The 26511-nt window shown below is 52.5% G+C and overlaps 1 protein-coding gene and 1 long non-coding RNA gene across 2 annotated transcripts; one reads left to right on the plus strand and one right to left on the minus strand.

Moving 5' to 3' along the window:
* Positions 1-1150: 1150 nt before the first annotated feature.
* On the minus strand, positions 1151-1537 carry LOC137477743 (uncharacterized). The gene is made up of 2 exons (XR_011001173.1): positions 1284-1537; positions 1151-1193 (listed from the first exon to the last, which is right to left on the minus strand). It is a non-coding gene; the product is annotated as an uncharacterized lncRNA (long non-coding RNA).
* Positions 1538-11042: 9505 nt separating this feature from the next.
* Positions 11043-21910, plus strand: LOC137477763 (microsomal triglyceride transfer protein-like). Its single transcript, XM_068196958.1, has 18 exons — positions 11043-11124; positions 12162-12340; positions 13514-13657; positions 14133-14240; positions 14794-14910; positions 15729-15868; positions 15946-16099; positions 16277-16434; positions 16646-16811; positions 17206-17313; positions 17419-17631; positions 17728-17942; positions 18528-18625; positions 19313-19434; positions 19947-20174; positions 20490-20614; positions 20825-20995; positions 21244-21910. The coding sequence occupies exons 1-18, from the start codon at positions 11058-11060 to the stop codon at positions 21389-21391; spliced, it is 2661 nt and encodes an 886-aa protein (XP_068053059.1). The 5' UTR covers positions 11043-11057; the 3' UTR covers positions 21392-21910.
* The last annotated feature ends 4601 nt before the right edge of the window (positions 21911-26511 follow it).

The following is a 26511-nucleotide window of genomic DNA, read 5'->3' on the forward strand; positions in this document are numbered from 1 at the left end:
GCGCTGTAATTTTTCCTTATTCAGCCCGTTGTTGTATTTGTTTGTTAAGGTTTAATAAACCTGTCAAATTTTAAAAGTGAGGGTCGTTTCTCACATCTTCCAAGGACGGTCCGAAAGTGTCACCTGCAGGCCAGTTTGTGATGATTTCCAGCAGCCCAGGGTGATTTGGATTTCCCAATCGAGTTTGTGGTATAATGTTATAAATAACAAAAATATGCATTGCCTTTCACATTATGTACTAACTTTTGTTTTGCAAGCTATTACTGATCACAAAAATCCTGATATAGTACAATTTGTAATTACTGCTTTTGATATAGTGTAACCTGTCAGTTTATGTATGCACCATATAGCTTATTTATAGATAGTAGTGCAATATTATTTTAGACCGTAGCATAATAGAGACTGTGAAGTGCTGAAATTATTTTTTCATGTAACTAACACAGAAAACGGTGTAAAATAATTAAGTGATTCCCCACATTCAGTGACTATCTTATCTGGAAGATAAGATAATCGAAATAGCAACCAGGGCATACAAAAAAGAAGAATTTAATGACCCTCGCTATCAAAGAGTGAAAATACAACAAGATAGAACCACAAGAAAAATAAAATTAGTTAAATCTACAAGACAGCGTGAAAAAAAGTCAAAGGTTAAAAGCAAGCAAAAGAACATGTAAACTCAAACCAATGTTTGAATATGTACAAAATCATGAATATGCATATAGGCCTATAACAGAAAAGAACAATAAAAACATAGTTTAAGTTAACCATGTAAAATAGCCAAGCACCTCAGCACAGGATATTATCCCTTAATAAACTTCTATAAAAATTTTAAATACTGAGCCTGTTTCTAACATGAAATGAGGACAAGCCAGTCACTCCAGGCAGCATCGGTGGCAGGATGTATTGCAGAGACTTTTCCTCTGAACACCCAGCCCGGCGCTGGGGATGAGCAGGCACTGAGGTGACCCTGAGAGTAAGTGCAAGGCACAGGGTGCAGCTGAGGAAGGACAGCCCTGTGCTGGGCTAACAGGTGAAGCTGGCACTGCCCAGCGTGGACAAGGTCCTTTCTCCAGCCCTGTTACAGGGCAGCTTGGGCCCTGCTGCAGACGTACGGCCGCTCACTTGAGCACATCTCACTCCTCAATCTACCGTCAGCCAGGTACACACACTCGGAATTGCCCAGGACAGGAACCCTGCAGGGAGGAGCAGAGACAGCGCTGGTTCCCAGGGGAACACCTTGTGCCCCTGTCCCCCCAGGCCCTGCCCGGCTCTCCAGCACTCACCAGGACCTGTAGATGCTGCCATCCCCTCCGTGCAGGCGCTCGCCCCGTCTGCGCAGCCCGAGCCAGTCATCGCCGTTCCCGCGGAGGCGGAAGAGCAAATCCTGCCAAGGAGAGAGGAGTGGGAGCTGCCCCGGCCCCTCGGGGGAACACGTGCCCGGGGCTGCCCCCGTACACCGGGGCTCCTTCCCTGCAAGGCCCCGGCACAGGGCTGCACCCCTAGTCCTACCGGCACCGAGCCCGGCCCACGGGCACCCCCAGGCTCCCCTCAGCCACCCCACATCGCCCGCAGCCCCTCACTCACCATGGCCTCAACCTTGGGAACGGCCAGGGAGGCCCGGAGCTCGGAGCACCGTTCCTGACCCTGCTCCCAGGTGCCGTAATCCCTTGAGAAGTAGTAGCAGACCCCATTGTACCCAACCCAGCCACGGGGACAGCACCGCGGAGTCACAGGTGTAACTGGAGGGAGAAGAGGAGAAGGTCTGAGGATTCCCCTCTGCAGGGAGCAGGGACCCCGCTCTGCCCCGAGGGGCTGGGCCCAGCCTGCTGCCCCTCCCTTACCTGACCGCACAGCCAAGGCCACCACTAAAAAAGCCAGCGCCAGCACCATGAGCAGCAGATTCAGCACCGCCATGAGCACGGGATGGGAGCTGAACCATTTACCTGGAACAGGAAAGAGCTGCTGGCTGCGAGACCCAGACCCGGCCCTGGAATCTGCTCACCCCATGCCCAGGGAGCACAGGAGGGACCCCTCAGCCAGTCTGCCCCTCACTCAGCTGGCAGCCAGAGAGCCAAGAGCCTGGGCACAGGCAGGGACACAGCTGCAGGGACAGCCAGGGACACAGCTGTGGGCACAGGCTGCAGCAGGAGAGCTGCACAGGCTTGGGGGCAGCTGGGGCTCTTGCTTCCAGCCACTGATGGCGCCCAGCAGAGCACAAGGACTTTTCCAGACATCGGGAAACAGCCACCCACCTGCCAGCCCTTGCCTTGGGAGGTGACACCGTCCGGTCCCTAGAGGCCGCAGGGGTGGCCGTGCACTCACCCAGGAATCTTCTGAGGTTCCTTTTGTGTTCATTGGATGTTGCTGGTGTGCCCTGGGGATCCAAGGGCTCCCTCACACTCCCACCACTGGTGCAGAATCCATTCTCCACATCTTCACTCACTGCATGCTCACAAATGGCATCCCCCTGCTTATGCCAAGTGGCTTCTTGCGCTCCAGGCAAGTGCGTAACCCTGGCTGCTGCTCCCTCCTCGGGATGCAGGAGCTCCTTCACAACTCCGTGAGTGGAGCAGACTTCACTCTCCTCCAGCTCACAGCTGGAATCTCTCTCCCTGGAACAAACAGCACCTTCCTCCCGACCCATCAGGAGTGCTGACAAATCCTTTCGGAGATCGCCTCGGGAACAGCTTCACACCCACGGTGACGCACCCTGAAAGCGGCACGATGTGAGGTCACTACTGGTCCCGGCCCTGCAGGACACCGAGGCTCAGCAGGGCGGTGCCAGCTCTGGCTGCGCTGTCCCCGCTCCCCAGAGATGCGGCAGCAGCTGCGGACACAAGCGCAGCCTCCGGGAGCTCCGCGGTCCCCGCAGCCCCGGCCCCTGTGGCCCTGCAGCCGCTGCAGCCCAGCTCCGTGCCGGGACAGGCGCTGACAGCGCCCGGCTGCTGCCGGCAGAGGGCAGCTGCGGCTCGGAGTCCGCCTGCCGAGGGGCAAGAACCGGCAGCCCCGGGGGGCTCACGATTGTCCCCCGCATTCCCTGCCGCGGCGGCTCGGAGCCCGGGGACACCGAGCGCCGGCACAGCCGCTTTGGCTCCCCTGCCTGTGAACGGGGGAACCCGGCACAAGGAACTCGCCAGAACCCCCCTGCCCCTCAGCCCGCAGCGAGCCCCGAGCTGGGGCACAACCGACCGCGGGTCGCACCTGGGCTGGAGCCGCCTCCGAGCTCCGCCGCCGCCGCTCCGGACTGACACGAACGCGCCGCTCACCGCCGCTGCTCCGATCCCGGCCTGACTCAGCTGGCACGGCCGCCGCTGTCGCACTTCAAAGCCGACGGAGGTGCGGGAGGGCTTCTGCGCGTTTTCACCCGTCAGCCGGCGGAGCGCAGCCTGTGGCGGCGAGCCAGAGGAGGAGGGAGCGGTGAGGCGAGGCCAGGTGCTCGCGTGAGCCCCAAAAGTCCGGCGCGAACGCTCCTGTCCCGGAAAAGCAGCGCTAAGAAAAAGGGCGGCAGGCCGGAGAAGCTGGTGGAGAACGGCAGCCCCGGGGAAGCTGTTTCTGGGGCTCCCCTCAGTGAATTAGTGCAGGGATTCCTGGGGTGGGCTGCGCCTGGCCAGGTGCCGGTGCCAGCAAAACCGCTCTGTCCCTCTCCTCCTGCCCCTGAGCAGGCCACAGAACACAGCAGGAAAGGCTCGAGGGTCGGGAAAAGGCCAGGGAGAGATCGGTCACCGGAATAAGAGACACGGCTGGGGAGAGTCCTTTGAATCTATTATCGAAGAGATCATCGCAAGAGAACGAGAGGTGAAGCAGCAGGGGTTCCAGCCTCGCAAGCAGGACTTTGCCCTCGGCCTCTCGCCGCTGCCCGAGGGGGATGAAGGCTCCCCCGGGCTCCGAGCAGCGGCTCTGCCGCCACCATGGGGATGTGTCCCGAGCCCACGCTCCGTGCCGGGCTCGGAGGGCCGAGCGCGGAGCAGGCGCTGCGCTGCTCCACGGAGCTTCCAGCCCCGCTGGATGCGGCGGGCGCGGCACGGGCAGTGCCGGGCATCCGGCGGCATCGCTCGGTGCCTGGCGGCGTTTGCAGTGCCGAGGGATGGACTGAGTCCGACCCGGCAGCGCCAGCCCGCCGCTACCGTTCTATTTCAATTTCTTAATGAATTAAACCAAGGGTAAACTGCCTCTTGTGGCCATTTGAAAGCCTTGACTCAAGGAGAGAACGGAGGTTCCTTCTCGATTTAGATCCCTAAATGATGCATGAAGGAGGGTCTCCCCTCCATTGAATCCGCAACAAAAAGTGACAAATCAAGGGGGATTTGCCTCAATTTAGCATCCCAAAATGTGGGGAAATGCAGTTTCCCTCTTCAATTTCCCTCAACAAAGACCATTCTGGGGCTTCTGGACATCTTTTCCTCTGTGAAGTCCCTTCCAATGGGGGGTCCCCCTCGATGGTACTCTTTCAATGGCACAAAAAGAGGTTCCTCTCAAAGGAAGTCCTTTAAGACCGGGGACAGCCGTGTTTGCCCTCAATTTGAGCCTTGAGATGATGAAAATGATGAGGCATTTCTCTCAACTCAAACCTCCCAATCAGCACCATAAAGGTATTCTCCTTCCATTTAAACAGGACAATCATGGAAAATTGTGATTGCCTGCCTAGTGAGGCACCCAAAATGATGAAAAAGGTGAGTTTTCCTTCAATTGAGACCCTTCAAATCACAGGTGAATGGGGACCCTCCCCAATTCAAACAGAATTACAGAAAAGTTTTCCCCCCTCAATTTAAATCCCTTTTCTCCTTTAGCCCCCCCCCCTTTTTGGGGGGCACTGGGGAGGGACTGGGGGCACTTCCCCCTCCTCACTGGTCACATCTGGGCTGAGGAGTTCCCTCCCAGTATCCCTCTTCCTGGCAAGCAGCAGGAGGGATGGTGAGAGCACTGGGCAGGAATTGGGAGCACTGTTCCTTCCCAGAGCTCCTGATATCCCTCCCTCCCAGTGCTCCTCCTTGTTCACTCCCAGGGCTTCCACTCTCCCTCCCAGTTCCCTCCTGGCATTCCCTGTGCTCCCAGTGTTCCCTGGATCTCTTCCAGTGCTCCCAGCGGCAAAGCACTGGGGGCACTGCGTGGTTTGCTCTTGAAGAGGCAAGACTTGAGCTGTTAGGAGGGAAATCCCGACTGGGAAAAGCATTCCCTGGAGAGGAAGGTGTCTCCCCTCTTTGACCACAGAGGGAGCCGAGTCTCCGGTGTTAACTCCAAAACGTTCAAGCTCCGAGTCCTGCCCGAAATTGGACTGGCCCCACTTCCCAGCACACTACTGAGAGCTCACACGCCTGAGGGGGCAGTGCAGATGAAATAATTCATGCTCCTGGTACTGTTCTATCTCTGAACGACACACTGTCACAGGGGAACAAAACCCTTAAAGAGGATGGGTTTCTCTTGCTGGCACAAAAGAGAAGGAGAAATCTGACAGGAATACTCTTCATCGTTCTGCCCAGGCTTTGTCAAACACTCCAGCTCCTGCACTTCGGGAAATAACAAGCGGCCGGTAAGAAGTGACTTTTACATCAGTGAGCATGTTATCATGATTTATCTTGCACAGGAAATCAGTCTTCACACCCTACTGCTCTTTGCATCACCCAGTTTGGAGGCTGCTGCCTGGTGAGCTCCTGAGTTCTATCTTCCTCATCAATCTTATCAGACCCTTGTTTAACTGTAAAAACATAAATAAAATGCAGCAAGCATTGGCCCAGGGTCTCAGGACTGGCATTTCTCTTCCAAAGAAAGGGAAAAAAGGGTGTTTTACTCTTCCTCTTTTCCTTTTAAAATATATGTAGATAACATGAACTTTTAAACTCTGTGGTTTGGCACAAATATCCAATACTGGGCCAGTGGTGCTCCAGCCTATTTCTGTTCTCTTCTTTCAATTGTAGCATCTCTAAAATATTTTTTTTAATTTAAAAAAGAAAGAAAAGGCAAGTAAAAAGTCCATTGAATTTAAGCTGAAGGAGAAGCAATCTGGCTGCAGGCTTGGGGCACTCCACTGCCTGAGTTCCAGTAAGGGAGCTCATCCCCTCTGCAGTTACAAGCCAGATCCCAAAGTACTGAGCATCAGCTTTTAGCTTTTTTAACATTTAACTGTAAGAAAAGCTGCTGGGGAGGGCCATGCTCCAGGCACATCTGTGGGATTTCTCCATCCAGCTCTCTAAACTCAACTCATGTCTTTTCCTGTCCTTGCTGGGTTTGGCTCATGCATTTCTTGAGGGGCTGGCCCTGCACTGATCAGAGCATGCATTGACCATCAGACAAACAGCTTCTGGCAGTGTGGGTCTATCCTAAATGGACCATTTCCCAAAGTGATTCCAGTGCCTCAATTTCACTTCCTCAAGATGGCTTTTAAAGGAACACAGTTTAATGCACTCCATTTCTAAACAAGGAGTGCACAACACTCCTTCCCTTTCTGCCAGGGTTATTCTTTGAGCCTTGGAGAAAGGCTTTAAAGCAGCACAGAGCTTGATAAACGCCAACAACTTCATCAAAATGCAAATCAATAGCCTGGGCAGAGCCTGACTTTAAAACCTGTTTCAAAACTGAACTAAAGAGCAGTTGCATTGCCAATTGACAAGATTAGGAATGCTTCCTAGGCAGTTGTTGAGATGACAAAATAAGGGAGAGGACGGAGCGTGGAGTGGGGGAAAGAAGGGGAAAACCTTCATTTGCACAGTGTGTTTTTAACCATCATGGTCATATCTCAAGGACTTGTAGAAACCATTCTGATATCTTGTAGAAATCATTCTAAGAAAGGAAAAGCTTCCTGGATATGTTTCATTTCATCAAGAGCCTAAGGAAGCCCTCAGCAGCAGGGGATTGGGATAACTGCAAGGCTGGTTTCTGGAGCAGAGGGAGCAGGGTGTGCTCCTCAAAGCCAGACCTTCACCCACAGCAGCCAGAAGGTTGAAAAACAAGGATACAACAAAGCCTTAAGTGGGGAACGGGTTATCAAGGGTTTTCTAAGGAAAGAACAAGGCCTGGGAAACCGGACCTGGAAGGTGAGAGAGGAAGGAAAAAGGGAGGCAGCTGAGGCCTCTTCAAATTCAAACAGAAAAGAGAAAAGAAGGGAGGAAAAGGAAGGAGGAAAGAAAAGGCTAGGACTAAATTCTAACACAGCTGGGGCTGGGTTCAAAGGTAATAGAGGGAAACTGTAGAAAGAGGAGACTTCTTTATAGCAGCAAACTACTGGGATAAATTCACTATAGAATCTGAGAAATCCCTATCAGCAGCTCTCTGAAAAGAGGTCAGGCATCCATTCCTCATGGCAAAGCCAGGCACCAGCAACTGGGCCAGACAACATCCCCAGGTTGATCCCAGCCCTATTTTCCAAAAATTTCTCAAAAATATAGATGTGCATTAACACAGCAAAGTCTTTTTTTCACTTATCAGGCTTTGAGATGCAAACCCAGCTCCTACCACTTTGCTGTGCTCAGACATTCTCCCTTTCCCCAACCCAATCTCTTGAGTAACCAACAGCTCATAGGGAGCCAGCCAGGCCAGGAACTATTCCACAGCTTATTTCAGGCAGAGGGAAGGAGAAAAAATAAAGAAAAAGGAGGGCAAAAAGGAGGCTGTCCTGGCAAGTGCAGCCTGGCAACCTCCAGACAATAAAACACAAAGCACACAGACAGCTCCTTGCAAGTGGGGGGCTCACAAGCCTCTCCACAGGGCTGGTGGGGAGCAGCTCTTTTTATACATCTCACCACAGCCTCATCCCCAGTGTGGGCTGTTTGCCTCCAGGAAATCCACAGGTATGTGCTTGCATAGGAAATTGCTAAACAACTGCCTAAAAAAACAGAGGTGGGAAAGGGGGAATTTCTGCCTTACAGACCCAGCTTAGGTGAGCTGGCTTAAAAAACACATACATACGTGTGTATATATATACACACATATGTATGTCTGGTCCAAAACCAGCCCTGTAAATATATATCTATATAGCTCCAAACCCCAAAATTAACTGAGCAGAATCGATCTTCTTTTTTCTCAGAATTGTCTGGTTTTTAGCCAGTTAACACAAGCACCAGTCATATACTTCCCTTGCTCATAGGGCAGGTGATTGGCTGCTTTGCAGGACTAGAAATCATCTCCTATGGTGTTTGTCTTGTAGGAAAACCAGGATATTTGCACAGCCTTGCTCCCCTTGTGTCACAACATTTATGTGATGAGTTCTAAGGGCAGACCTCAAGTGCTCAAAATACTCCCCAACAAAAACTATTGCACCGCGGAGAGTCACAGAGCTCATCCCACCCACCTCAGAGCCGTGTGCCAAGGAGAAGCAGGAGGAAGAGGCAGATGTCTTGGGAATAGTAACAGCTCCTTGGATGATCCACAGTGGCACACAGTGCAGGCAGATGAGCTAGGATGGCCCAGTACTGGCAGTGCCCTCACCAGAAGGGTCTCTCTAGAAGGATTTGAGGCTGGGTACTCACAAAAATTTCCATCAACACTCTCCAGGGCAGCAAGGGCACCGAGAAGCCTCGGGTCCATCCAGAACCAGCAGAAACAGAGCAGAAAACAAGGCTGTAACAGAACCTTAAAAACCCATCCGAGCCTAAGGCTGAGCTCAAATAGGCTCCCAGCCCATGGGCGTGGGTGGAGATCACAGGTGAGGCTCATTAGGGTCATTAAAGCTCATTAGAGCCCTCGGGTGCTCATTGGACACACCTGAGGCCTCTTGACCCACACAGCCCCAGGAAATCTCTCTGTTCAGGGATTTTGGGGACTTTTGAGTGCCACCAGTACAATCATGTGGGAACTCCTCACTTCCCTTCAGTTTTTCTCTTAGAGGGAAGGATTGATGGAACTTGTTGGTAGAGTCAGGGCTTTCCCTACCACTGCAATGGCACAAAGGGAGGTGACAAGGCAGGAAAAGATGCTGGGGGTAGGGGGGACTTTTGGAGCTGAAGGTCATTTAGAAGAGAAGGAAATTGAGCTTTGAGGGCTTTGATGCAGCAGCCCCAGGCGAGTGCAGCCTGGCCACCCTTTGCCAAAGTCCACCCTGATGTCACAGCTTGGTGGCAAGGTCCCTGCGCGCCTCTCTGACCTGGGCATGGTGACCTGGTCACACTGACTGCCCCTGCTCTGCCCGTGGGTTTCAGAGCTGCCACACCAGGTTCTGCAGCCAGGATCCCCCGTGGTGATCCAGCAGCCAGGTCCCTTCACTGGACAGAAGTGGGAGATCACATTTCCCTTGGGTGATACACGAGGGGCTGGAGGAGCACCCAGGATTCCAGCAGCACTTATTTTGGGACCATCTGTCTATAGGTGTCCAAAGTTCCATAAGGCACCTTTCCAAGAGCATGGCAACCCCAGATGGATTTGAGAAGAATGCTTCACAAAGTTTTTAACTCCCTCTGGGTTCTTCTGCTTTATTCTTTTTCACAGATTCTCTCGGTAACAGAAGGAAGAAGCGGGTTTGGAGAAAGAAGAACCAGATTTTCTCCCTGTTTTCCACATCCTAATCCTGGAAAGTCTTGGCAGCCAAGCCTAAACAACCAGCCTGCCAAAGTTCAGTTCCACTTTGAGGCCTCCTTATCAGCAGGTTTTTTCACAGGCTATTTCTGTTTGCCTTTCCTCTCCAGGCATTGTATTGAGCTGCAGCCAGCAAACATTCTGGGAACTTACCTTCAGGGCTTAGACCCTCCACAACCACCTCACTCTGAAACACTTCCTTTTCCCCCACACTGGAGAAAGAACTAAAACTTCCTGTGTTCAGCAGGACTTTCATCCTCTGAAAAGTGTGCTTTGCTCTCAGATTGCACTGCAGAGCACAAATCCCCCAGAGCCATAACATGGTGTGTGTTGGAAGGAACCTTAAAAATCATCCAGTTCCAGCCCCCTGCAATTGGCAGGGACACTTTTGACTATCTCAGGGTGCTGCAAGCCCCACTCAGCCTGGCATTGGACACTTCCAGGGATCCAGGGACAGCCACAGCTTCTCTGGGCCATGGGCTTCTCTGCCCATGCCAGGGGGTTGAGAGAGAATGGTCTTTAAGGTCCATTCCACCTCAAACCATCCTATGATTCTATAAAAGCTAAACGAAAATACTAAAGAGAAGGATATTTTTCAAGCTAAATATGGGATATTTGTCCATAAAGACCACTGGAAGACCAAGTGAAGACTCCACATATGGGAAACCTGTAACAAGAGTTTCCCCAGGACTCTCTCAGCTGGATCTGCCCTGATTTTCTGATCACAGTAGTGGCCCCAAAGCCCAGTGGTAATGCAGAGCTGGGAGATGTGCCCTTGAAAATGCCAACACACCAAAGTCCTGGGTTTTGATCCCACTGCAATATGCAGGCCACTTCCAGAATGACACGTGAAGTGCCTTCCTTTTCCACCTCCCATTCTTTTTAGCAAAAAGCCTTCCCAGGACCCTGAGCTGCATCACCAACCCTTACTTTGGTGTCTTTAGAAAACAATTAAACTCAGCAATCAGAAAGTTCATGCATTTAAAAAACTACGGTATGGTTAGTGGGCCAAGGGATTTAGAGATGGATTTCCTGAGCACTCTCCCGTTTCTTTCTGGGGGTAGCAGCGCTCCCCGTCCCCTCCAGCCTGGCCCTTTAAGTAACTTGAGCCTTCAGGCTGCAAATCCCAGTCTCCAGCTAAAAGGATGGAAAAGCTGTTTTCCCCCTTCCCCTTCTGGGTCTTTTCTTTTGAAAGGAACTGCCTTCTCTCCCGTGATGGGAAGAGAGAGATCACCAAAAGACAGAGCAGCTTTCTGAGCATCCCCCTCCCGTGTCAGGACAAGCGGGCAACTCCTCCATCCCTCAATGCTTCTGGCAGCGCTTTTTCTTCCAGCTTTCCCCCCCTCCCGCCGGCCTTCGGCAAACCTCAGCCGATTTCCAAACGCTCCGCGGCTGCTGGGGGGTGGTACAAAGGTTTAATGATTTGCCTTTCCTTGGGTAAGGCGGGGACGGGGAGCAGGTCGGGCCCCATCGCCTGACACTGCTGATCTTGCCCACTTGTGTTGTGCGCTCCCTCTCTCCCACCCCCCTCCCTTCCCTGCCTCCCGGAGCCCACCATGGATCCGCAGGCGGTCTGGGGATGCTTTTGCCTGCTTTGCTTTTCCCTCCTGAGAGCAGCAAAAGGTAAGAGAGACTTGGGGCTGGTTTAGCTCGACTCGATGTCCGGAGAGGTGAGATCTTCATCCCAGCACTTTCATTCCCGGTCTGCAGCCAAGCAGGGAACAGCGACTGGCAAACTGCAGACAGCATGAGCATCTCCAGAGGCCAGGAAATTTTGGGGATTGTGGAAGTCATTTCTGGAGGGGTGAGGAAAGCCAGAGAGCTGGAGATTTTTAAACTGCACACAGTGCAGAACTGTAAAAACTCCTCAGTCTGTCTCACAGAGGAAAGCCCCAGGGACTGAGCTGAACTTCCATTGATTCGTTTGTTGTTAAAAGCAGCAAAGCTATAAAACTTTTCAGAAGACCAGCAAGTGCATCAAATCTGCAAGAGAATTTCAAGTGACTTCAGAAAACAGATTTGACTGGTTTTGTCATGGCAAAGGCAACCCTCCCCCCCTTCAATTACACTTGTATATGAGCAAGGGAAGGTACTTCAAATAAGTCAAGAGAAATAAGATTAAAGCAGAGAGTTTTGATCCAAAGTTGTCCCACCTACTTCATTTTGTCTTAGCATAAAGACAGTGATTTAATTAGGAGTCAGAAGTTCTGATGGAAAACTCATAATATGAAGAATTCGGCTTCTTTTCTCCCCTAAAGATATTGATTGTGCCCCAGTTAATGCCCAGTGCTGAAAAGGCACTGGGGATATCCCTCCTGTCCATGGGCATGCTCAGGAAACTTCCCTTCAGGATTAAAGTGTGTTTCTTTGGCATTTCTAGAAGTCCTGAAGTGCCCAAGCAGAGCCGCTGCTCCAGCCATCCTTTTTAAGGCAGGGCTGGAAGCACCAACCCAGGGAACACCCAAATATCCAAACCACAGGCACAAATAATTGCCCATGAAAACCTTCCCATCAGCTAGACTTCCCCTCCCAGGATGTGGAGTGATCCAAGCCATCAGCACCCCTGCAAGTCTGGGTGCCCTCTGGGATGGAGGTTTCTGGGTATGGGAAGTGGAGGTGATCCATGACCTCTTACCTTCAACATTTCCATCTTTCCACAGGGAATTTGCTGCTTTCTTTCCAGCCCAGGAGCCTGTACCAGTACCGGTACACCCTGGATGTCCAGCTGCAGCACAAGTCCACACCATCCCCATGGGGAGGCCGGCTGCAGGCTGAGGCATTGATCCATCTGCACCGGCTCTGGAGGGACCAGGGCGGGCAGGAGCTGCTCCAGGTGCAGGTGTGTACAGGGGAGGTAGAGCCATCACAGCTGCTCCAGGTGTGAACAGGGGAGGTACAGCCATCACAGCTGCTCCCAGTGTGAACAGGGGAGGTAGAGCCATCACAGCTGCTCCCAGTGTGAACAGGGGAGGTAGAGCCATCACAGCTGCTCCAGGTGTGAACAGGGAAGCTACAGCCATCACAGCTGCTCCAGGTGTGTACAGGGGAGGTACAGCCATCACAGCTGCTCCCAGTGTGAACAGGGGAGGTAGAGCCATCACAGCTGCTCCAGGTGTGAACAGGGGAGGTACAGCCATCACAGCTGCTCCCAGTGTGAACAGGGGAGGTAGAGCCATCACAGCTGCTCCAGGTGTGAACAGGGGAGGTACAGCCATCACAGCTGCTCCAGGTGTGAACAGGGGAGGTACAGCCATCACAGCTGCTCCAGGTGTGTACAGGGGAGGTAGAGCCATCACAGCTGCTCCAGGTGTGAACAGGGGAGGTACAGCCATCACAGCTGCTCCAGGTGTGAACAGGGGAGGTAGAGCCATCACAGCTGCTCCAGGTGTGAACAGGGGAGGTAGAGCCATCACAGCTGCTCCAGGTGTGAACAGGGGAGCTACAGCCATCACAGCTGCTCCCAGTGTGAACAGGGGAGGTACAGCCATCACAGCTGCTCCAGGTGTGAACAGGGGAGGTAGAGCCATCACAGCTGCTCCAGGTGTGAACAGGGGAGGTACAGCCATCACAGCTGCTCCAGGTGTGAACAGGGGAGGTAGAGCCATCACAGCTGCTCCCAGTGTGAACAGGGGAGGTAGAGCCATCACAGCTGCTCCAGGTGTGATCAGGGGAGCTACAGCCATCACAGCTGCTCCAGGTGTGAACAGGGGAGGTAGAGCCATCACAGCTGCTCCAGGTGTGAACAGGGGAGGTAGAGCCATCACAGCTGCTCCAGGTGTGAACAGGGGAGGTAGAGCCATCACAGCTGCTCCAGGTGTGAACAGGGGAGGTACAGCCATCACAGCCAGGTGTTCCTGCTGGGAATGCCCCAGGGGCTGCAACCCCTTCCATTCTAACCCACAACAGCTGAAAAATAACCTCTCTGACCAAATCCATTGCCTGCAGGTAAAATACCCTTCAGCTTTAGAGCAGACACTTGGTCACTGCTTTCTGCCATCTTCTCCTGTTGTAGATCCATGACCTGAAGGCCCAACGCCAGCCAGAAGAGGAGAAGAGCCAGGACAGCACCGGAGGTTCCCCTGTAGAGATTGCACTGAGCCCAGAGGCACAGGCAGAGCTCCAGCAGCCAGTGTTCATCTCCTGGATCAGTGGGAAGGTCAGTTGGACACCTCCTGGGCTTGTTCATGCCCTCTGCAAAGCATTCCTGTCCTCATCCTATATTTTCTGGGCTATGAAGCCCATAGGAGTTCCTGCTCCACCTCTGATTTCAGAGCAGAAGGAACTGGTCAGAGTGGCCAGTGTTTGACCCTACATGGAGTCCTGTGCTCTGGAAAGACTCAGCTGGAGCTGCAGAATCCCATGTTAAAGCTCTTCTGTCCTAACCATGGGATACAAGCTCCTTTCTGGCCTTCTCCTCTCAGGCTATGGAGCCCCAGGGTGGGAAGGAAAGGGAAATTTTGTGTCTTGCATTCACAGTCCTCATGCTATTGAGGGATAAGGGCCTCCTTGAGAAAATTCCTCAGGTGTCGACAGGGTGTTGTCAGGTTCCCTTCTGTCAGGGAAGGCAGCAGAGAGCCTGCAGGGACCCCAGAGATGTCCCCTCAGCCAGGCACCACCTCCTGCCCTCCCAGGTCAAAGCTTTCTATGGGAATGAAGCAGAAAACATCCTGATCTCCAACCTGAAACGAGGCATCATCAGTCTGTTCCAGCTTCAGCCCCATGCCGGTACCACAGTGGAGGTAGGTCCAGAGCTGGGACCAAAAATCCAGGAATGCACCAGGAGAGCTGACCCTGTGGCCTAGCCAGCCCAGGAGCTTCAGTAGGGGGGGCAAAATTCAGGATAAACAGCACGGGGTCTGCTGCTCCAACCAGGCTGTGAGCAAGGATGACTCTTGGAAAGGCAGAAGATTTAAAATAAAATAACCTAATATTCAGCAATAGGCACCCTTACAAAATCATAGCCTTTCCCTGGAAAGTAGGAACAGCGGAGGAAAAACTCCACAAGCATTCCTGCCAAGCAGGATTTGCTTTGCCAGCAGCCAGCTGGAACGACCTGTGAACAACATGAAATGGCCTCAGAACCCCAAATGCAGTCACAGAGATGCTTAATTAAGTCTTAATTTAGAACCTGAATTTACAAAGATGCCCAGATGGACTTGGAGCTATCCAGCCACCCCCTGATTTGTCCCACTTTCTAGATTTTAGATGCTGTTCTCTCTATTAGGTTGGCCTTTGTGTCTGTCCTCTCCACAGACTGTTTAATACTCGTGGTCACTCCCATTTGCGTTTCAGGAAGATGCCTCTGGAAGCTGCCAAGTCACCTACACTGTGTCCAACCATTCCATCACCAAGACCAAAGATCTCCTCAGCTGCTCAAAGCCAAAGTCTGGATTCACCTCCATAAACAAAGCAAGTCCATTGCTCTCACTGTGGGGGTCTCAGCTCACACTGGGTACAGCAGGGCCACCCCTAAAATTTTTCCACAGGTGGCCTTGGATTCCCATTCCCAACTGGCTTCTGCACCAGCTTGGAATGGGACTCTTAGGCTCATCCTCAAAGTGGGATGCACCAACATCCGTTAGGAGGATCTTGAGGGGTCGAGGCGGGAAGGAGCAGTAAAGGTGCTCTGGGTCCCCCCATCCCCACTCTTTGTTATCAGTTCTGAGCTGTCAGTGATCCTGCTTGGGAAAGTCGAGATACAGGGATGTTTTTTGGGTCTCAGACTCATTGCATGGGGAATTAGTTTGACAGGACTGTTTTGCTTAAAGCAGTAGGCTGTGTTCAGCCCTGACATAAACCTGTGAAGTCCCATGGCTCTTAATGCAGTTATACCTGCCATAACCAAAATTTAAGTTTTTTTTTTAATATACAAATTCTACTGAATTCAATATAAAAATGGACATTCCCACAGAGACCCCACTGGCCCTGGCAGGGGTCTCAACACCACCTTGTTGTGCAAGTCCCTGTGGTGTCACCATTCTGTCCACCTGCATCAGCCATGGGTGGGAGCATCCCCTTGCTGGTCCTCACCTGGTGTTGCCTTCTCCCACATCTGGGAAGAAGGCAGCTCTTATGGATTTTCCTTTCCTACATTTTACAAGTGAAGTAGGTGACTCTGTGGGCTGGAACGTTCTTTTTCTGCTAATGTAAAGAGAGAAGTCTCCTGGGGAGAAGGCACGGGAAAAAAAAGTTGCATTTTTTTTTCTCCTTGCTTTTCCTTTTCCAAGATTTTTGGAGTCGAGTGGCAGCCCTCCAGCAGAAGCCAGTATGTGGTGAAAGACAGCCTGCTCCAGTCAGTCCTGGCAGAGGAAAGCCACGTGCTGGCTCCAGCCCTGAGATCCCGCTCTGGCATCAAAATCACTTCAAGGTGAGCGATGATCCCAACCACTGGCCATGGAGGGTGGAACTCACAAAACTTTCCATTGGCTGTTTCTCCCTTCACAGGCAGCAGCTCCAGCTGGTGTCTCCTGCAATGCCTGGGCCGGCAGAGGTGTCTGGACAAAGCCTTAAGGACGTGCTGGCTGGCACGGGGGCACAGCCCCAGCCCCTGGGCATGGCCAGCCTGCCCTTCAGGAGGGTCTGCACCCACTGCCCATCGGTCAGTGATGCTGCCGACCCCCAGAACTCACCAGGGGCTCTGCCTCAAGCTGGGCACTTGTGGGGTTCGGGGTTAAACCCCAGTGGTGCTTTTGGAGGGGCTGCTTTGGTGTAAATGTTACCCCGTGATAACACAGGAAAAGAGGCTAAATCCCCCTAACAAACCTCACCTTTGCAGCTGAGAGCCTTCCTGAAGGCTTTTGACAGGCAGAGAGTCAAAACAGACACCTCGAAGGTGGCGACAGCCTGGCAGTTCCAGAGGTTCATCCAGATGCTGCGCAGCGCCAAGAAGAGGGATGTCCTGCAGCTGCTGAGGAGAGCGCCCGAGGAGACGCGGTGAGAACCCCCGGAGCTATCTCTCCAAAATTCCGAGCACTGGACAAGACAGCCAGGGTCAGTTGGTGCTGCTTCATGCACCATCCCTGCTCCAGGCAGCCATCCTGACTTGTGGCAGTGTTCTCTGGCTTCTCCTAAGGCCTGTCCTGTCCAAGCACTGATGGTTTTTGTGGGGGCCGTGCCACTGATGACTTCCCTCTTCCTGCTCCAGCCCCTTCCTCGTGGAGGCAGCGGTGGCCACGCAGTCGGTGGCTTCCTTGGCAGCGCTCTCAGACTTCCTGGATTTCAGCAAGGAGCACAAGTCCCTCCTGGAGAAGTTTCTCTACACAGCAGCTTTCTCTCCCCGGCCTTCAGGAGAGCTTCTCCACCTCGTCCTAGTGAGTACAGACATCTCTCTCTCTTCCCCGAGGGTCCTGCATCTGGGATGGATCCACACACCATGGAACAAGGAGAATGTTTCTGTAGAAATTGATTTTCCTGCTCATGGGATTGTAACGGGACACTGGTGATGGGAGTAGATGCTCCTCAGAGGGAAAGAATCCAGCAGAAGATGCTTTGTATCAGTGCATTAGAGATAATAAAATCTTAACTTAGAGGTACAGCATTTTATCCAATTAAATCATGCATGGCCTCCTTCAAGGCAGGCAAGAGCTAGTTTTCGCTTACTTGCTTGAGATAAGAGGTAAAGCATACTCCTTCTCTTTTTTTTTTTCCTTTTCTTTTCCTCATTTCTTTTTTCCTGCTTCCTGTTACCCCTTTCCTGATGCCCAGGACAAGCTGGATGGGAAGCAGCTGGCACCTGAGATCTGGGAGACAGGAATAGTTGCCGTGGGCTCTCTGGTGGGCAAGCTGTGCCAGCAGAAGCTCTGTGGGCTGCAGGTGGGTCCTCGGCAATCCTTCACACTTGGCTTTTTGGGACACCCCCCCAATTCCCGGGGTGCCCAGAATATCTCCTGTCCCTCACCTCCTGGAAACCCCGAGCAGGTGGTGGAGCGTGGGGTGGAAACCCTCCTCAGGGGGCTCAGAGGTGCCGAGGAGGAGCCCGAGGTGGTCATTTACCTGCTGGCTCTGGGGAACGCGAGGCTCCCCGAGGCCATCCCCACCCTCCTGGAGCTCGCTGAGGATGGTCCCACGGCTGTCACCACCGCAGCCACCTCTGCCCTGCAGCGATTCCCCGCTCCCCTCATCTCCAGCAAGGTAGGAGAGGAGGTTGTGAGGCTTGGTGCTCCCCTCCCCACTCAAAGCTAAGCTGCTGGGGTACACTTCACTCTTTTAGTTACCCCTTCTCATCAGGTGAAGCGAGTGATGAGGAGGATTTTCCACCAGAAGAGGAAGAGTTATGACAAAACCTGTCGCCTGGCCGCTGCAGAAATCCTCCTGGATAACCACCCCCTGCCCATGGATGTCATCAACATCCTGCTGGCCACCAGCGAGATGGAGACAGAGATGGCCACGTTCCTGCTGCTGAAGGTCCAGAACAGCCTGCATGACCACCACAACCTGGCAAGGTGGGGCTTGAGGGGACGGGTGCATGATTCCCCTCTGCTCTACATCACCTTTTTCTCCTCTTCCTCCACAATCCAGCTGTGGGTTTTGGACCAACATGTCTTTAAAATGTGCTAGCATCACTTTGTGGGGGCTGCCTGGACATTCCTGGAGTAACAAAGGGGATGCAGATGCCACACAACCAGGCAGAACCTGACATTCCTTATCATCCTGCCCCATGGCAGCAGGATCCAGGCTTGTGGTTTTGGCAGAGTCCTTGGAGGCTGAAGCTCTGGCTCCCAGGCCAGTGCACAATTTGTACCTGCATTAATCTTCCTGTCTGCACAGAACAAACCAAGCACTCACGTTTTTCAGAGCTAAGCAAAAGCTGCACAAAAATATCTGCCTGGTTTATCCTAATAAGCCAGAGGAAAAGAAAATTCCAGGGTAGCCCACATCTAATGCTTTCGTTTTTTACTCACACTGCTCTGGGCAGTCACCAATCATGAGAAACACTTTGGCAAATTATATTTCCTTCTGTAGTGACCACTGACCTTTTGCCTTCCCTCCCTCCCAGTTCTGACATATCCTTTCCGTCTCTTTTCCAGGAAGATAATGAAAGACATCATGGGAGACCCACGGATAAATAACTACAACTTCTTCTCTAAAGTCGGCATCTCCTCTTCTTTCTCAGGACCTCTGACAGGTGACAGCACAGAGGACACTGATCCCACGGTCCCCTCAGAGGATTAAAGGAGGGGTTGGTGGGAAAAGGCAGATTCCAGAGGAGGATTCAGGTCTATAGAATGCCCCAAAATCTCAGGGAGGTTTCTGAGAATGTTCCCCAGCACCAGCTGGCTGCCGCCACCTGAGATATGAACATGGCCTTCTCTAACACAAACTTTTCCCAAATGCTGCTGGTTTGAAAGTGGAGCTTCAGCTGGAGATGAAACCAACAGCAGATTGCTGGTGGGAGTTTCTGTGCTTTCCCTGACAAGTCAAGATATTTCACTCCTTTCCTTAGTTCCTTTAATATTTTTAATAAGATCTTCAAAGAGGAGGATTCTTGTACTGAGATTTAAAAGAAATAATCAAACTTCAGAGACTGCAAAAAGCAGTCTTGCTAAATATCTGCTGAATTCTTCATCCCTCGTTTCTGTCCCTCTCCAAATTAGCTCAGTCTGGCCTTGGGTCAGTGAAGGAGGAATAGCCAGGGAGAAAAAATTAAACCAGCCTTGCAACGCTGAATCATTTGAGTGTTGCAAGAATGAAAGGAGAAGATGCAGAATGGTACCACAGGTGTGGGTTGGAAGGGACCTTAAAGATCATCCTGTTACCGCCCCCCTTCCACCAGACACCCAGGGGTGCTCATGGGCATCTCTCTGCCTGTCAGTCACCCAGGACCTGACTTCCACTTTTGGGCTGGACCTGCTGTTTTTGGAGGGTGGATTCCTGAGGAAGAGTGTCTCCGACTTCTCCCTGCTCAGCCACGGCCAGCGGCTCCGTGCAGCTCAGGTGCCGGCGGGACAGGGGCTGGAAGGGGGTGACAACACCAACCCAGTGGTGCCACTGCTGTCCCTGTGTCCCCTCTTAACCTCCTTGTGGTGCTTCACCTCTGCGCTCAGCATGTCCTGTATCAGAAAAAGGCAAATTCCCAAATCACCGGTGTGAAACCAGACACTCCTGCTCTGGAGAAGGGAGCCCCCTGCTACCCCAAAAAACAGAGGATGCAACACTGATACCTCAGGGTGCTCAGGGATGGCTTGGATGAAACACTGATACCTCAGGGTGCTCAGGGATGGCTTGGATGCAACACTGATACCTCAGGGTGCTCAGGGATGGCTTGGATGCAACACTGATACCTCATGGTGCTCAGGGATGGCTTGGATGCAACACTGATACCTCATGGTGCTCAGGGATGGCTTGGATGCAACACTGATACCTCAGGGTGCTCAGGGATGGCTTGGATGCCTCATCCAAGTCACTCCATGGCTGATGTCCTGCTCCTGTCCACCTCTGTCTTCCAGGTCACCTTTGAAGCGCAAGGGATGGAGTCGATGATGGGAGAAAACCTCTCAGAAGGGGAAGAGGAGCCAGAGCTCATGGCTGGGATGTCGGCCACCTTCTTTGACGTCCAGTTGCGGCCAATCATCTTTTTCCAGGGATACACAGACCTCATGGCCAAGGTCCTGCTGAGCAGTGGAGAGCCCACCAGTGTGGTCAGAGGGAACCTCCTGCTGATGGACCATCATCAGGTACTGGATGGGGGGGAAGCAGTGGCCTGTCTCCACACCACATCCCAGTGAATCCCGTGAAATGAGCCTGTGGATGTCACGCCCCCCAGATACAGATCTGAGAGCGAGGTGGCACTGCCAGGTGTGTCTTGGGGTTGGCAAAGCAGTGGGATGGCTTGCCCTGCCATGGGAGACCCGTGGCAGGAGCTGCTCCCTTGCAGGCCCAGCTGCAGGGCTGGGATGGACATTCCCAGCAGCCACAAGGCCCTGCCAGTGTCAGCCACTCATCCAAGAGCAGTGCCTGGTCAAGGAAGCTCTGCCTTTTCCATCTTCCAGGTCATTCCTCTGCAGTCTGGCCTCCAAGTGACCGTCAGACTCCAGGGTGGGCTGGGGCTGGACATTTCAGCTGACATGGATGTGAGCATTTGGGAGCAGGAACTGAAAACCAGCGTCAATGCCAGGTCAGCTTGGCTCTGGGAATGGGAATACCCAGGGGGGCAAGGGTGGATTCCCACAGCTCACTGCTCTTCTCCCGGTGGGTCCAGCCTTTCCCGGTGCTCACACACACATTTTCCATGGCCAGACCTCTAACTGAGGTGTTTATGGAGTCGTTTGGTGCCCAGCACAGGCCATTGCTCTGTGACCAGACCCTACGCGCTTCTCTCTCCCAGGGGAAGCCTTGCCATGGATTTCCAGGCAGAACTAGATTCCCCTTTCCTCCAAGCCACCCTGAGGAGCCAGACAGAGGTGGAGACCTCGATCCACTTCGACACCAAGCTGAGGTTTTCCAGCAGCCCTGTGCTCATGTGCCTGCAGCTGAGAGAGGAGCAGGTCCCATACAGGTAGCACCAGATCCTGTAGAAACATCCTGGTGGGCTTGAGATAAAGGAGGACTTCTTGGGAAGAGGAGAGAATTAATGGTTGCACTTACTGGGTGGGAATTGGTAGGGATGAGGGAAGGGCACCACAGGTTCCCGATATGGGCGGAAGCACCATCAGGAGACGGTGACTGGGTTAGTCTGGGAGGAGAAGGATGAGATCCACCCCCAGCACAGGCTCCTGACCATCCTGCTGTCACTTTGTCCCACAGAGAAGTCCTCACAGTTTCCCAGTCCGTCGGGAGCCAGAGCAGCACCGCTCGGAAAGGCCGGCGTGGCACCGTGCCCGGGAGGGAATTCGCCTTGCACCAGACCAATTCCAAGGTCTGCAACCTCCTGCTGACTGCAGAGAAAGAATAAGGAGTCAGAGCCCTTTGGGGTTCTCCTCCACAACCACCTTTGAATGAGAAAATGCTGCAATAAGGACATCAGAAGGGACCACAGGAGGAGCTGCTGAAGAACAGACACACCCCTTGCCTCCAAACCTGCCCTCATCCCCCAGAGGCTGAGATTTCCCCCTCCTGGACTCCTCCCTTCATGGGGAAGGGCCTGGCTGGAAGCCAAGCTTTTCCTCATGAAAAACAGCCTTGTTTGGCAAGTGAATGACTTTCTGAGACCCCAAGAAGCCCTCCTGGAGGACTGGGTGTCCAAAATTCTATGTTTTCTCCCTGTTTATCAAAGCTGTCAGGAGGGGACACATCTGCAGCCAGCTGCAAGTCCCCAGTGGAGGGAATAAATTACTTTCCTTGGTTGGGAGGTTGGCCTCCCAAGCTGAATTGTTATCATCCACCACCACTCGACACCTCCAGCACTGGAGGGAGGCTCCTGAAGAAAAAGCAGCATTCCTTCATTCCTTCCTGATAATAATGTGCCTTGGAAGTATTTTTAGCCATTTTTTTTGTGTGTTTGTGATACAAAACAAAGCTTTTTAGGAAAGAAAAGAGAGGTATGGAGTGTATTCTATTTTTAATTATGAGCCTGAAACATTAGCACTGAGTCTCCTGGTTCAGTGGAGGAGACTTGCCTGGTTTTCCATCTGGAGACACCAATTACAAGCACTTTGGTTGTGTACAGAAATAAATGCCCTGTATTTTTATATTGTCTCTGACTCTTAACTTTCCTGGACATGTGGAAGGGAAGAAGGGAGAGGCACTTCCAGCAAGAACCTGCTTTCTAGGTCTGTATTTAGGATGCTCCCTTTCCTCTTTCTCCTCCTCTAGAGATTGACAAAGGCATATATTTGTCATCCAGCTGATATTTATCCCAAATCAGCTGAACTCCTAGTCCCAAAAGATACTTGTCCTGCCAGAGGGACCAGGTCCTGTAGCTGGGATTGGAGATGGGAATGTGTTTCCAGACCCTTTGGAAGTGGTGACGACATTTGAATATGGATTTCACCAGTCTGCATTGCTGCTGGAAGTTTTGCTGTCCTGCTGAGCCACTGAATCCTGAAGTTTTCCAAGCCCTTCCAATGAATTTCTTTTTCCCCCCAGTCCTGGTTAGATGCTAAAACAGCAATGAAGGAACATGGGCTTTTTGGTAAAGTCACCCATTTCCTTGGCAATGGCTCCAAACCCTCCCAGAAGGGACCTTTCAGCCCCAGGTCCCCTGTAAAGGTGACACTGCGCCCGCAGAGCTGGAATGGAGTCACCTCAGCTTAAGAGTGCAGAAAGGGACCTGCACCTGGGTGTATTTTATCCAGCCTCTTCCAGTGCTTGACAGCCCTCTCCGTGAAGAATTTTTCCCTCATTTCCAACCTCTCCTGACACAGCTTGAGGCCGTTTCCCCTTGTCCTGTCCCCCCTGGCTGTCCCCTCCTGTCAGGAGTTGCGCAGAGCCACAAGGTCCCTCCTGAGCCTCCTTTTCTCCAGGCTGAGCCCCTTCCCAGCTCCCTCAGCCTCCCAAAGAGTCATTCCATCCAGCAGCGAGGGAAAGGGACAATCGGGCAGGGTTGGAGCGCCAGGTGTGACTCCTGGTGAAGACCCCCCAGGACAGCCACTGTCCATCCATCTCCCGGGAATGTCGCCAGGGGAGCAGCGCTCCTGCCGCCTCTCCGGGAGCCGCTTTCCGTGTGGAGCTGCCGATCAGCGGTGACCTCCAGCGGCTGCAGCCGGATCCCACGGAGATCTCAGGACCAAACCCTCCGCCCCGGCTCCCCAGGGATGTCCCACAAGCGGCACACGAGGTCGAGGGACCTCTGCGATGGACCAGAGCTGACCCTCGGCAGCTCCTCTCCCTTCTGACCCGGGTTTTGGGTGGCAATGCTGGCCCCTCCTGGCCTCCAGGCTTGCCAGCACAAGCAGTTTTCCATGTTTTCTTTCCCCCTGCGAGCCGCTCTTATTGCCAGGACATCCCATCCAGCCCTCAGGAGAGCACATGGAGCCACTCACCAAACAGGGCAATAAAACATTATCTGCCTGTCTGTTCCAGCTGCCCGCAGAGACAAAGCTACCGTGAGAAAGAGTGAGGGAATGCATCTGAAAAATGGCAAAGGTCGGCTCTCCTTGGGAATTTAGCAGAGAGGCAGCACTGCAGTGCTGGGACAGAGCTCTCTCTGATCAGCCACTGCTCTCTCTCTCCTTCCTAGGCAGCCTGAAATACAAACTATTGTATTTCCTGATTGCTGGGCTCCAGAGACTCCCCAGACTCCACGAAAAATTTAAAAAAAAAAAAAAAATCCCTCAGTTTATAACTCACCAAAGCAGCGGTGAAAATCCCAGCACTGAACTGTGGCTACAGCAAACCTCACATGAAGCTGCAGCTGCACATCCCAAACCTCCACTGCAGAGCTGGCAGCTGCCTTGGGACATGCACATCACCCCAGGATCCCTGCAGGGCTTTCCTGGGACATGCACACGCTTGTCTGACAGCCACAGTGGAATCAGTCTGGAGCATCCAAGGAGCAGCAACTGGCAGGGTTGCTGTTATAACCTGCCCAGCAATCAGGAATGCAGGGAGAAAGCTGGGAAGCTGCAACGGGACATAGCTGGGCAAACCACAGCAGCTTTGCCATGAGTAGATCCCTGCAGGAAAAGCTGCGGGGGGAAGCTCAGGGCCAGGGTTGGTGAGTCAGGCAGGGAGCCTAGAAGTGGCTGAGCTGAGCCAACAAGGCTCCAGGGCTGAGATAAAACCCTTTAGCAAAAGCCATGGGAAAGAAAGCTGAAGCTTTCCTAGAAAACTGCTCCACCCACTCCATCCTGGCCAGGAGTGTGAGTATTGAAGGGATGCAATAGATGCTGTAGGAAAATTAGAAGTGAAGAAGGTGTTTGGAGACACAGCCATAATTCCAGTCCCCATGGGAACAGTGGGGACAAGCACCTGCTCTGCCCCATCTCACAGAACCCAGATTCCTGACTGGTTTGGGTTGGAAGGGACTTTAAATCTCATTTCATTCCACCTCCTGCCAAGGGCAGGGCATCCTCCACCAGATCTATCCAAGTTGCTCCAAGACCCATCCAACCTGGCCTGGCCTGGCCATCCCAGCAAGAAGAGCCACAACCACGCCAGTTACAAGCCTTGAAGTCTCTCCTATCCCTTATAAACCCCTTTAGAAATCCCTCCTTGCCCAAATATTGTGGCTGCTGCAGCCTAAAGACCTGAAGGTGTGATGAGCTGTAGTGATGCTGTGTGGAAGTGAAGCACCCAACAGACAGGTGGAAGAGTTTTTCCATGGTAAAATTTTCAAAGCACTTTTAAAAGCAAGCACTGCAAAGATCCAGAGGAATCCAGTGTGGCTGGGTTTTAAGGAATGACCTGGTAGGGCTTGGGTTTAACCTTTTAGGAGCGGCCATTAAATACACAAAGGGAAGGACTGAGCGACTTCATTACACCAGAATGTCTGCAGGAGACATTCAGAAAGGTGAGAAGCAGGAAAGAGGAAAAGAAAGCCTTTTTTGAGGGATTACAGCAGCATCAATGACCACCAATGAGGTCAATCACAATCACAAGGAAGTCAATCACCAACATCTATGAAGTTTCCACAGGAAGCACCATTTCGTGTGAGCTTTAGAGCAGCTCCCACACCCCCTGAGGGCAAAGCCACTTCTCACCTCCATCCCATGCAGGTGACACCAGCTGACCATTGCTGCCCGGTCCTTGATAAAAAGTGGCACTGGAAACCACTCAAGTGTCCCCTCCCAGCCGTGCCCCGAGGAGCAAAGGGCAGGAAGCAAGGCAGGGAGTGGTCCTTGAGAGGGAAGCTGCTGCTTTGAGGATGGAGTGGAGCATCCATAAGCTGGGACAACCCAGGCAGCACCAAACCTTGTAAGAGAGTTTCCCTAAAAACCCCGGCAACAGAAACTGGGTTTTGGCACCAAACAGGAAAAGGGAGGCTGCCAAAACACACCCTGACACTTCCTCTCTGGCCTCATCCCATCCCTGGTTTCACCTCTTTACATTTTTTACCTGGCCATGGCATCAGGGGCTCTTTTTGGCCTGAACCATTAATACATCAATATTTATTTTTGCACTGGCTTAACTATTTATGTATATCTATATATGTGTATCTCTAGAGGTTTTCTTCCTCCTCAAAGCAGCAATGTGAAATTCTGGCTGATAAAGAGGAGGGACTGGGTTGAAGTAACACAAAGTAAATCCATTTCAACAAGCACACATGGGTCACGCTCGTATTTCCCCCTCCACACACACATCCCCAAAACAGATCAACAGCAAGAGATTTTTATGTGGATTTATTTTTACTTTTTTACATTATGTTAGAGTTCAAAAAAAAAAAAAAGAACCCAACAAAATTAATAAATATTAAAAGTTAAAAAGCTCTGAATCTCATATGTACAAAACTTTATACATCATGGTAACACTGGACAAGGTTACAGCACAGGAACGACTCCATGCACCCACCTGGCTTAGGAGGGTGCAGGGGATCAGAGTCATCCTCTCCTCCTGGAGACAGGACCGGAGACAGGACAAAGCCACCCAAGCTCAGCCTGCCTTCAGCTGGAATAAACTCCCCATCCCTGGAAATGTTCAAGGCCAGGATGGGGCTTGCAGCAACCTGGTCTAGTGGAAGGTGTCTCTGCCCATGGCAGGAGGGCTGGAACTAGATGAGCTTTACAGCTCCTGCCAACCCAAAGCATTCCAGGATTCCATGAAACACGCAGCGCTGGGTGCCAGCCCTGCAGCATCACCACCCCAGAGCAGCCACAGCTGGTGGGGGGAGGTTATCACAGCCTGCTTTAGATCTCCCCCACCTCTCAGGAGATCCTGAGGTCAGGATCAGCACCCGCAGTGCAGCCCCCTGCCCAAACACCCCCAGGGACCGTGGGTGCAAGGAGCTGGGTCAGTCCCCAGCCCCAGCTCTCCCCTGAGGTGTAGCAAGGAACCACTGCAAATACTCCTTAAGCAATAAAGCACCAAAGCCTAGGCCAGCACGGAAGGGAGGGGAGCAGCTGGGAATTCTGGAGGAAGGACATCACAGCCCATTTTGGAGGGGAAAGGAGGTCTTTTTGTTATGCTCCTCAGAGA

Source organism: Anomalospiza imberbis, chromosome 8 (genome assembly GCF_031753505.1).
Source record: "Anomalospiza imberbis isolate Cuckoo-Finch-1a 21T00152 chromosome 8, ASM3175350v1, whole genome shotgun sequence".
NCBI classification, from domain to species: Eukaryota; Metazoa; Chordata; class Aves; order Passeriformes; family Viduidae; genus Anomalospiza; species Anomalospiza imberbis.